Source organism: Ipomoea nil, unplaced genomic scaffold (genome assembly GCF_001879475.1).
Source record: "Ipomoea nil cultivar Tokyo-kokei standard unplaced genomic scaffold, Asagao_1.1 scaffold2845, whole genome shotgun sequence".
Taxonomy (NCBI): Eukaryota; Viridiplantae; Streptophyta; class Magnoliopsida; order Solanales; family Convolvulaceae; genus Ipomoea; species Ipomoea nil.
In genome coordinates this window covers 4,183,520-4,196,211 of record NW_017619273.1, presented here as the reverse complement: position 1 = coordinate 4,196,211, position 12,692 = coordinate 4,183,520, and the positions used below count along the sequence as shown (strand labels likewise).

The 12,692-nt window shown below is 40.1% G+C and overlaps 1 protein-coding gene across 1 annotated transcript; it reads right to left on the bottom strand.

Annotated features, from left to right (window-relative positions):
* Nucleotides 1-283: 283 nt before the first annotated feature.
* LOC109159862 (protein ETHYLENE INSENSITIVE 3-like) lies at nt 284-10,330 on the bottom strand. Its single transcript, XM_019307971.1, has 4 exons — nt 10,240-10,330; nt 10,005-10,134; nt 9,827-9,858; nt 284-966 (listed from the first exon to the last, which is right to left on the bottom strand). The coding sequence occupies exons 1-4, from the start codon at nt 10,328-10,330 to the stop codon at nt 647-649; spliced, it is 573 nt and encodes a 190-aa protein (XP_019163516.1). The 3' UTR covers nt 284-646.
* Between the last annotated feature and the right edge of the window lie 2,362 nt (nt 10,331-12,692).

Genomic DNA, 12,692 nt, shown 5'->3' with positions numbered 1-12,692 from the left:
TGGTCGAGTTAACTCGATCAGCTCGGCCTTGCTAATTATTTACATTATATATATATATATATATATATGTGTGTGTGTGTGTGGGCGTGCGTGCACACATATATATATATATATATATATATATATGTGTGTGTGTGTGTGTGTGTGATGACGACGACAACAAAAGCATAATATATATAAGTATCTGGTTTGATACACCACACCATACCAGAACTAGTCATAGCCTGCCCCGCCCCTTTGTGCTGCTGCATCTTTGTTTGGTAAAGGTTGAGTGTCAATGTTTTGCAGGTTGAATGGAGACCCGAACATGAAGGGGAAAGAGTTGGCATTGAGAAGAGAATTCAAGACTTTGCACTGATCAAACCTATCTCCTGAGGAACGGCATTCGCTGGTGGGAATAATGCTACTGTGCTTTTGAAGGTAAGTGTTGTGTTCACACTGAATAATATTCCCAGACTTGTGTAGTAAGTTGGTCTCATAGAATGTCATAAGCTCCTGCAAAGTATGAGGCAATATCGGACCAACTTGATTAGTACTCCCCTCGTTCGTTCCCGGGATTGCACTTTCCACCTGCAGGTACTTAGCTATCGCGGCTGGACCATTTCGATCAAACCTCACTTTATCCTTCCACCACTCCTTGAGATTGTCAGACGCCCCGCTCACTGGCTTGCCATTCTCGATCCGGGATGATCCCATAAACAAAACCCTCAGCTTTACACACTTCCATCATCTTCAACATGTACTTTAAGATCCCATCCTCGCCTCGGGACATCTTCTTCCTCCTTGCTTGTTCTACAAACTTTCGTTGTTTGGCTGGATCAACACCTTCCTTCCACTTATTACTCTCTTTCAGTCTTGTCAGCTTCATCTTGTCCCTCCACATCCTCCTCTCCAATTCACCCTCATCACTGTAATCATCATCCACCACCGGGTCAGCACCAGCAGGCATCAACTCCTTGATTGGAGCTGAAAAGAAATCAAAATCCCATCTCATCAAACATCAGCATCATCTTCTCCAGAATCTGCACCAGCAATCCAAGCCCAAATCAAAGAAATTCCTCCAGACACCCGAAATTCAACAGTTATGTTTTAGCCCTAAACCTTAAACCTAAACCCAAAAAAAAAATAACAACAAACACATGGAATCAACTAAAAGTAATGAGAAAAGGGCCTGCCTGCCTTTCTTCTTGCAGATACACACACACACACTATCATTAAATCCGTGACCAAACACTAATTATCAAAAGTAGTTCAGATTTACAAAACAGAAACAGAAAGACAAGAGCTTTTGTCCAAACCTCACAAAATGAACCACCCCTTTTCACAATTAAATCCAAGCAACCTCCTCATAGAGATCTAGAAAACCATGTAACACCCATCACCCACAATGGTCTGCTTAAAACCAGCAGTACACAGCTTTACCTACCTCTGGTTTAGATGATTAGAGCTTATGGTATGATGGATTCCTTGGATTGAACACTAGGCCAACTCACCAATCCCATATATATAGTAACACTCATAACTCCCAAAACTCAAAGACATAAATTTTTACCAAACATACCCACAAAAAATCTGATGATGCAATAAAAGCAGCGCTGAGGTTTGTTGGGTAATTGGGTGTAAAATCCCAAAATAATAATAATTCTACGGAAAGATTAATATTATATGGGAAAACAAAAAAATTGGGAAGGAAAAGGTTGAGTGTTTGGGTATAAGTTTAGCACGAGTTCGAACACAAGGTTCTTTTCCTTAAAACCTTATTTGCTACCTTCCACAAGTGCTAGGAGCGTTGTAGTCTAGGTTTCCCAGGATAAAACGTGCTACGATTCCTTGTTTAAACACCTAAACAAGAAACCCGGCAAACAAAGCAAAGTAGAGAACACTAGTTGGTAAAGAAGAGAGTAGAAGTAGAGTTTTGGGAAGCTGAAAGCTACTGGAATTCCTTTCGTTTTTGTACTGTGTGAAAATACTACTGCTCTACCTCTCTTTATATAGGGCTGTTGGAAGGGATAGCATTCAACATGGCTTTTAATTGGTATTAAACCAATTGTATAACACCTGTAACGGTCACCCACTAAGTAGGATTAAACTCATATTTAAAATTGGAATTAAAACAGTATTAATTCCGTAACAGATGAGTTTAATCTGTACAACAGGCTGAACTTTCGGGTTTTAGACCGTTGGGGTGCAGGTTCACACGAGAGCACACGGACCAGCAACACGAGAGTACATCTCTCGTGCTCACTGTGGTGCAACCCGAGAGTGCACTACCAGGTTCACACGAGAGCACACGGACCAGCAACACGAGAGTACATCTCTCGTGCTCACTGTGGTGCAACCCGATAGTGCACTACTCTCGTGATCACAGATGCACGAGAGTTGTGCTCTCAGTGCACCACAACCTCTCGTGCTACACACGAGAGTAGGTGCTCTCGGTTCGGTTTTGGCCGAACCAAGTGACTATATCAGATGGAAAATGATACCGAAGTTAGGCATAACTTAGCCTGCAAGGCCAGCCCATTTCCGGACGACATTCGTGCCCGCAGGTGCCGGCGCACGCGAGCTCGGGCTTGAATCAAGCCTTTTCGATGTCCTCTAGTTGGATTTTGATTTGCACACCCCCCCCCCCCCCCCGCGCGAGAGAGCCTCTATGCTATACAATTCTACAAGCTTGAAAAGAGCTCATGTATATAAGGGGGCAAATCTTGTTTCCAAACCAATGTGGGACAAAGTCCTACATTTTCCCTTCATTTCCCAACTTAAATTGGTCTACTTTGAGAATCAATATCTCATTTACCCATTATCCGTTTTGAGCGTATAATATATCAATCTCTTCGTCTTACTACGAAGAATCCGAATCCACTTTGAGCCGACCCAAATCGGAAGTGAACCCCACTGATAATTGTACCACAAAATAGCCACTTAATATGCCATTTTATGCCATTTTAAGCTAATTTTTCCAACAATCCCCCACATGAATGAAAATTGTTTTAAAACGGAAACAACTGTGTTCAACGGTCGATCCCTGCATAGGATAGGTAGGGTCACACCCTTTGAACCTTCCCTCGTGAAGATACATTTACTCTACTGACTGTACGGTAGAACGCGATGTCTTTGAACCGACTGCCGTTTGTGTAGACGATGACATATCTCACACAGGAACCTCCCAACCATGCTTTGTTCTCATGATTGTGCCCATTTTGGTCGTGGGTCACAATTCCTGGTTCTGCAAGAGTTTGTGAAGAATTGTGCCCGTCAATTATCCTTTGAAGCGGCCCTCACTTCTCTCTCACATAGGTGATTCTTTCCCGAGTATCCCGCATACTCACATATGTCAACCGACTTTCGAATCACTAAAGCATTTAACATGCTAACCTTGTGCGGGAGCCACTGTTTCTAACGAGGAGTGGTAGGGAATCCGAGACCCCCACAGTGACACGCTCCGTTCCATAATTTAGTTGTCCCATTGAACCTAGGTGCCAGCTAGGTTGGGTGTCCACTATAGAACTTTATACCAAGGGCTTTAGACCCATTCCTCGTCTCAACTTCTCCACAGCTACTCTACATAACCCTTTGGTTAGCGGATCCGCTATATTGTCTTCTGACTTTACGTAGTCAATCGAGACAACACCAGTTGTGAGAAGTTGTCTAATGGTATTATGTCTACGATGCACATGTCTAGACTTACCATTATACATATGATTCTGTACTCGTCCAATTGCAGCTTGACTATCGCAATGCACACACATTGGAGGTACAGGTCTTTCCCAATTAGGAATATCCTCTAAAAAATGGCGTAGCCATTCAACCTCTTCACAACATTTGTCCAAGACTATCAGCTCAGATTCCATCATGGATCTAGCTATCACGGTCTGTTTAGAGGATTTCCATGCAACGGCTGCACCGGCTAGTGTAAACACGTAGCCACTTGTGGACTTGGAGTCCTTAATATCGGATATCCAGCTAGCGTCGCTATACCCTTCAAGTACAGCAGGATATCTCCCATAGTGCAGTCCAAGGTCTCGAGTATACCTTAAGTATCTCAGAACCTTCACTATTGCCGTCCAGTGCATGGCACCGGGGTTACTCGTATATCTACTGAGTTTACTAACCGCAAAGGCAATATCCGGCCTAGTACAGCTCATTAGATACATCAAACTACCAATAACCCGAGCATATTCTACTTGAGAAATACACTCTCCGTGGTTCTTGGTTAGATGAACGCTTCGATCTAATGGCGTCCTAGTCCCTTGATGATTATCCTTGTTAAATTTTCCAAGGATTTTATCAATATAATGTGATTGGCTTAACACCAGACCATCAGGTCTTCTAATGATTCTAATCCCGAGGATTAAATCAGCCAAACCCATATCCTTCATGTCAAATCTCGCATTTAACATGTTTTTGGTAGACTTGATCATCCGATCGTTACTACCAACGATGAGCATGTCATCTACGTATAAACAAAGAATGACATAACCGTCTATCGTTTCTTTAACGTAGACACATTTGTCACTTTCGTTTATTTTAAATCCATTAGTCAACATCGCATGGTCAAACTTCTCGTGCCATTGCTTAGGCGCTTGTTTTAAACCATATAGCGATTTAACCAACTTACACACTTTCCTTTCTTGGCCCGGAACCACAAACCCTTCGGGTTGTTCCATATAGATTTCCTCATCTAGTTCGCCATTTAGGAAAGCAGTTTTAACGTCCATTTGATGAACTTCCAAATTCCGCAGCGCGGCTATAGAAAGTATCATTCTAATGGAGTTTATTCTCGTCACGGGAGAATACGTGTCGAAGTAATCAAGGCCCTCGCGTTGCCTGTAACCCTTGATTACAAGCCTAGCCTTATACTTCTCGATGGAACCATCGGGTTTCATCTTCCTTTTAAAGACCCACTTGGATCCTAAGGGTTTACTACCCGGAGGAAGATCAACAAGTTCCCAAGTGTGATTCTGTAAAATAGAATCCACTTCACTTTTAATAGCCTCTTTCCACATTGGTCCTTCTGTAGAAGTCACGGCTTCTCCGTACGTTCGAGGCTCGTTTTCTATCAAACAAGATAGAAAATCGGGTTCATTTTCTAATAAACAAGTTAGAGTACTCGAATCGTACTCCAACAAGTAAGTTAGAAAATCAGGACCAAATGATTTTCCAACTCTCGCCCGCTTACTGCGTCTTGGCTCGAGCTCGGGTTCTCTCTCGGATTCCCCACTATCATTATCCATAGCTTCGTCAAATGTTCATTTTGACGAACTCGGTCCCTCATTGGACCTACAAGGAAATACATTTTCAAAGAAAGATGCATTCCTTGATTCTATTATCGTGTTCTCGTGTACGTCCGGATTATGGGACTCGTGTACTAAGAACCGATAAGCACTACTATTATGTGCATAGCCAATAAAGATACAGTCCACTGTCTTAGGACCTATCTTTACTTTCTTAGGTGTTGGCACCAAAACTTTGGCAAGACACCCCCACACTTTCAGGTACTGGTAGGAAGGTTTCCTACCGTTCCACAGCTCATAAGGAGTCTTATCGAGCTTCTTGTGGGGTACCTTATTCAAAAGGCAATTATTTGTCAAAATAGCTTCACCCCACGCGTCTTGAGGTAGGCCCGAACTTATAAGCATCGCATTCATCATATCTTTCAATGTACGATTCTTTCGGTCGGCAACACCGTTCGATTGAGGTGAGTAAGGTGCAGTACGCTCGTGTATTATACCTACACTCGCACAGAAGTCACCAATCGGTGCTTCGTACTCACCACCTCGATCGCTTTTAACTTTCTTAATCTTACAATTAAGTTGGTTTTCAACTTCATTCTTATAAAGAATGAATTTTTCCAAGGCTTCGTCTTTGCTTTTAAGCAAATACACATAGCAATAACGTGTGCTATCGTCGATAAACGTGATAAAATATTTATTACCACCTCTCGTTTGTATCGATCTAAAATCGCACAAATCACTATGGATTAATTCTAGTGGTTCAGTTTCCCTTTCAACCGATTTGAAAGGTACTTTTGTTAATTTTGCCTCAACACAAATTTCACATTTGTTATTTGTGTTAATTTGAAAATTAGGAATATGGTCCATGTTAATTAATCTACGTATAGAATTATAATTAACGTGACCTAGTCTACCATGCCACAAATTGGAAGACTCAAGCAAGTAAACGGAATTAACTTTGCTCTTATTCATGATAATAGGCATTACATTGAGCTTAAAAAGCCCATCAGTTACATAACCTTTGCCTACAAACATTCCTAACTTAGACAAAACAACCTTGTGTGACTCGAACACCATGCGAAAGCCATGCTTGTTCAACAGTGAGCCAGACACCAGATTCTTCCTCAGCTCTGGAACATACAGCACGTTGTTCAATGTCAGTTCCTTCCCGGAAGTCATCTTCAGAACCACCTTGCCCACGCCTTCCACAGCAGACTGAGCAGAGTTTCCCATCCAAACCTGCTCGCCCTCAACGGTCTCAAAGGTATTGAACATCTCTCGGTTGCAACACAAATGCCTTGTTGCACCAGTGTCGATGAACCACTCTCGTGGGTTAGAGTCCACGAGGTTCACCTCGGTCACCATAGCCGAAAGGCTAATCTCGACCTCCTTCTGATTGCTTTCCTCAACCATGTTGGCTTCAGAACTCTTGTTCTTCTTCTTTGGAACTTTGCACTCAGAGGACTTGTGGCCAGTCTTGCCACAATTGAAGCATTTTCCATGAAATTTCTTCTTGGTAATGCCTCCTTTCGGACCTAGCTTTTGCTTGTTCTTCTTGGAGTTTTTAGCATGCTCCACAACATTGGCTTTAGCACCAATAGTGACAGAATTTCTTCCATCATTCGTCCTGTTCCCCTCCTCAATTCAGAGTCGCTGGATCAGGTCCTCCAGGTTCATTTCCTTTCGCTTATGCTTAAGGTAATTCTTGAAGTCCTTCCACCCTGGAGGCAGCAAGTGGATAACAGATCCCACTAGGAAGGCTTCACTCAACGTCATGCCTTCGTCACGCATTTCATCAAAGATTAGTTGTAAATCTTCAACCTGACTTAGCACGGTTTTGGAATCAACCATTTTGAAGTCAAGGAATCGGCCAACCACAAATTTCTTTGCGCCGGCATCCTCACTTCGGTATTTATGATCCAAAGCTTCCCACAGCGCCTTCGCTGTGCCAATCTTGCGATATACATCGTATAACGCATCACACAATCCATTTAGGATGTAGTTTCGGCATAGGAAGTCCGAATCCTTCCAATAGCCAACTGCCATCACGGATTGGGCATCCTGTTCCCTTAGTTCGGGAACCTTCTCGGTCAAAAATCTCGCCAAGCCGAGAGTTGCTAGGTAGAACAACATCTTTTGTTGCCACCTTTTGAAATTCGATCCAATACCGGTGAATTTCTCCGGTCTTTCGGCCGAACCACTCGGTACCGTAGGTACCCGAGTCATGGGAATATATCCCTCGGTGCTCCCACCATATTGTGAACCAACGTTCACTGGTGTAGCTTGGGAATTAGCAACATTATTGCCATTCCCACCATTGTTGTTCTCAACAACATTCTCCTCCCCGAGAGCTGGCAAAATTGGATTCTCCATTTCTTCTAGGAAATTAGAGATAAACAACCAACGGGAAACGGATATAAGGTTTTAAGATTGTTGGGTAATTGGGTGGAAAATCCCAAAATAATAATAATCCTACGGAAAGATTAATATTATATGGGAAAACCGAAAAATTGGGAAGGAAAAGGTTGAGTGTTTGGGTATAAGTTTAGCACGAGTTCGAACACAAGGTTCTTTTCCTTAAAACCTTATTTGCTACCTCCCACAAGTGCTAGGAGCGTTGTAGCCTAGGTTTCCCAGGATAAAACGTGCTACGATTCCTTGTTTAAGCACCTAAATAAGGAACCCGGCAAACAAAGCAAAGTAGAGAACACTAGTTGGTAAAGAAGAGAGTAGAAGCAGAGTTTTGGGAAGCTGAAAGCTACTGGAATTCCTTTCGTTTTTGTACTGTGTGAAAATACTACTGCTCTACCTCTCTTTATATAGGGCTGTTGGAAGGGATAGCATTCAACATGGCTTTTAATTGGTATTAAACCAATTGTATAACACCTGTAACGGTCACCCACTAAGTAGGATTAAACTCGGATTTAAAATTGGAATTAAAACAGTATTAATTCCGTAACAGATGAGTTTAATCTGTACAACAGGCTGAACTTTCGGGTTTCAGACCGTTGGGGTGCAGGTTCACACGAGAGCACACGGACCAGCAACACGAGCGTACATCTCTCGTGCTCACTGTGGTGCAACCCGAGAGTGCACTACTCTCGTGGTCACAGATGCACGAGAGTTGTGCTCTCAGTGCACCACAACCTCCCGTGCTACACACGAGAGTAGGTGCTCTCGGTTCGGTTTTTGGCGAACCAAGTGACTATATCAGATGGAAAATGATACCGAAGTTAGGCATAACTTATGCCCGCAGGTGCCGGCGCACGCGAGCTCGGGCTTGAATCAAGCCTTTTCAATGTCCTCTAGTTGGATTTTGATTTGCACCCCCCCCCCCCCCCCCCCCCCGCATGCTATACAATTCTACAAGCTTGAAAAGAGCTCATGTATATAAGGGGGGCAAATCTTGTTTCCAAACCAATGTGGGACAAAGTCCTACATTTTCCCTTCATTTCCCAACTTAAATGGGTCTACTTTGAGAATCAATATCTCATTCACCCATTATCCGTTTTGAGCGTACAATATATCAATCTCTTCGTCTTACTACGAAGAATCCGAATCCACTTTGACCCGATCCAAATCGAAATTGAACCCCACTGATAATTGTACCACAAAATAGCCACTTAATATGTCATTTTATGCCATTTTAAACTAATTTTTACAACAATTTCTATATTTGGATTCAGCAACCAATTCCAAAATGACTAATCCAAAATCAATCGCCATCCCACCATGCCAACAAAATCTTTACATCAAAACCCTCCTAATGATACAGCATCAAGTCACCAAAATAAATCTTGGAAAACCTAAAGCTCAATCAATCGGATTCACTAATTATCCAAACAACCCAATTACATAATAATAATAAGAAAAACTTACAAAGATCTCAGCTTTAATCAATAAAAAGAATAATTAAAACTGATGGGAAAAGAAAAATGGAAGTAAAATATTGAAGGCAACTGTTAAAAATTGAAGGCAACCGTTTTAAAAATTTAAAAAGAAGAAATATATTAAATACTACATAGTAGTATGTCACCCGTGCAATGCACGATTAAATATTGTAATTAGATTATATGTAGGGTAATACTTGTGTGAGACTGTCTCACGAATCTCAATCCGTAAGACGGATCGAATCTTTGGCCTCATTAATCAAAGATCCCACCCGTTTCACGGATTGAACCCGTGAGATGGTCTCACACAAGTTTTTGCCTTATAAATACAAATGATAAAAATAAGCCTAACAAGCTAAATTTAAAATAATTATCTTAATTAATTTAATTATTCTAACTAAATAATAAAACTAATTATAAAATAATTTAACGATAAATTGTTGCTTCTTGGGATCGCAACAGTTTAATTTTCATCTCGTGCATCGCACGGGTGCAATACTAATATAGGTGATTGTCCGGCCTATAATGAATTATATTGCATAGAGTATTTCACTTGAAGGAGGTTCAACTATTATGACAGAAGAAAATAAGCCATAATCAATAAAAGTAGAAATTTGTTTTCGAACAACAGACAAATCGTAATCAAAAGTAATTCATGAACCAACCAACCAACCAACCGAATCTTAAGTCAAAATTAATTACCTGTTCCTAAAAGCATAAGACGTCTTCCACACCTTCATAGCAGTATCCATCAAGTCATCATTGAAAGGTATAAACTTTGGCTTCCCCTCGGTTGTTCCAGTACTGAAACAACCCAAATTAACAACACCATTACACCAAACATGCATATTACTGTAAAATCAATAAATAAAAAGGATACCTGCGTGACATGGCGGTAATGGGTTTGGCAGTGAGAATAGGATTGGCATCGCCATCTGCAATCCTCTGAATATAAGGCTCCAAATCCTTGTAGGAGACAAGGGGGATACAAGCTTTGAAACTCTCACTGTCTGTTCTTCCATTAAGACAGCATTTACGCAGATACTCTGTCTCGCTGTTTTCTTGCAGAATCCATTAAGACAGCATTTCTTGCATTTGCTATATATATATATTGCCCATGAGGGTCTTATATGTCCATTTGCCCATTTCTTGCATTTGAAAATGGGCAAATTGCCTAATTAAGTCCTCACAGGCCTCATCGTCCATCACCATCAGGCAGGCCCGGATTTTGGACTGTGCAAGCTGGGCTACCGCACAGGGCCCCAAATTTTAAAAACTCAATATTTTATTTTTACCTATTTAGTTTAGAAATAAAAATTAAAAGTTTTTAATTAAACTTAAAAGGTTTTATAAAGAAATGGTAGGAACATGTATTTATTGAATTTTAACTTAGAGGTCTAAGGTTCAAAACTTGTGTACACTATTATTATTATTCCATAATGTCTATTTTTACATGTGCGTTACACACGGAAAAGATTTGTTATATAGTGCAATTGATGAAATTGGTTGTATGGATTATGTTTTTTTTTATGTTATCGTTGCTTGAATTGGAGCAAATAATTGTCTAATTATCCGTGCAGTGTGCGTGCGATGCACGGATAATTTTTTTTTGTTATATATTTAAATAATAAAATTACGGTATTAGTTTTATAAATTTTAATTTTGGTAGAGCCTTATTTATTTATCCGAACAGGGCCACAAAAATCTAAAAACCGGCCCTGGCTCAACGACTCAAATTGCTCAATCACCTCCTCAGGATTAAACGCCATCCTCAACTCAGCTCACCTATAACTCCACAACAAGTTTTTATTATTTAAGGGCCGAAAGGTGAATTGCCTTTTTGTGTGTGTGTATGATGAGAGAGAGAGAGAGAAGTGATGAGGGATTGTGGCTGGGGAGAAATATATATATATAGGACAAGTGCTGAGCGAAGTGATGAGGGATTGTGGCTGGGGAGAAATATATATAGGACAAGTGCTGAGTGAAGTGAAGAGTGAAGCAGTACGTAAAGGTGGCTTAGTGTATATTAAATCAACATGGGAAGTGCTTAGTGAAGTGAAGAGTGCTGCAAACATTGAAAATTTTCCGTACCGTTTATATATATATATATATATAGTGAAAGGTTCCCGTGCGGTTGAATGCTTCTCGTGCGGTTGTGCGTGAGATTTGTACTCAATGTGCGTGAGTGTTGTGTCTAATGTACCTGAGATTTGTACTTAATGTGCGTGAATGTGTAAAATGCAGCAGAAAATATGAATGTCAGTTTCTCCTTTCCCAATGGGGTCGATCACCCTTCGCCGAAGTTCCCGCGTGATTTACGGAGAATCAAATTGCAGGTTTTTCGTGAAAAAATGGCGCTTAATCTTGGAAGTTGTTGAGGACACTCAATATGCAAGAACGAACTCAACACAGCAGCATAACATACATCAACAAGCTAAGGCAGCACTGCAAAGGTTTCCAAGAGAGAAACAGAAAGAGTTTTTGAAGGAAGAAGTAACAAGAAGCTTGGGCTTTAATGTGCGTGAATTTTCTGTTCTGCTTCTTTCTGAGCTCGTAATTCTGAATTACTCACGCACATAAGCACAAATCTCACGCATATTAAGCACAATACTCAGGCACATTAAGTACAAAACTAACGCATATTAACATGAGGCACATTAAGTACAAATCTCAGGCACATTGAGTACAAATCTCAGGCACATTAAGTATAAACCTCACGCATATTAATTCACCGCACATCCGCACGGGAAGCAACAAATGCACCTGATCCCTTCCCTATATATATATATATATATATATATATATATATATATATATATATATATATATATATATATATATATATATATATAGTTTTAAGATCAGGTGCGCAACATACTTCCACAGCGAAAATGCGGTGAACCATATGATGAATGACTTTCCTGCAATAAATTCAATACGAAATGATGAATGACTTTCCTGCAAAAAATTTGTATTTGAAGGGAGGTTATTCACATTAAATGTTATTAAATTATTTACCCATACAAATCGTTTGTAAATCTCACAAATTTCATTAGAAATTTAATTATATGTCATTGAAAAGAATGCACAATATATGACAAATACGACACAGAATTGTGCACTTGAAGGCAAAAAATCTGCACTGAAGAAAAAGATGGTTTACTTGAATGCTAAGTATATTTTTTTTACACAATAACTAGTATTTGCGCCCGTGCGTTGCACGGAATGAATTTGTTATAATATTTTATAAATATTTAGATCGATATACAATTGTATAAATTATAACATCGAATATTATATAATATAATTGAAGAATTGAGTTGCACCGATTATGTTTTTTGATGTTATCAATGCTTGAATTTGAGTAAATAATTGCCCAATTAATAGCTAACGTGTAGATATACGCATTCGGTGCTGAAACTTTAGAGATTTTATATATCAGTGTTTAGAATTTGTATTAATTGGGCTAATTAGCTCGTTGTCTAGCAATTTAGTTATAGAAATTATTTATACGGAAGATATATTTTCTATGTGAATATATAGTAATTTTGTCATCTTTATATATAAA

What these genes read in the sequence shown, in the direction of transcription:
- LOC109159862 (XM_019307971.1), bottom strand. Translation starts at nt 10,330, where the DNA reads ATGGACGATGAGGCCTGTGAGGACTTAATTAGGCAATTTGCCCATTTT. An exon ending in GACATATAAGACCCTCATGG is followed by an intron (nt 10,135 to 10,239) that starts GCAATATATATA and finishes ATGGAAGAACAG; the next exon opens with ACAGTGAGAGTTTCAAAGCT. An exon ending in TCTTATGCTTTTAGGAACAG is followed by an intron (nt 967 to 9,826) that starts GTAATTAATTTT and finishes ATTTCTTTTCAG; the next exon opens with CTCCAATCAAGGAGTTGATG.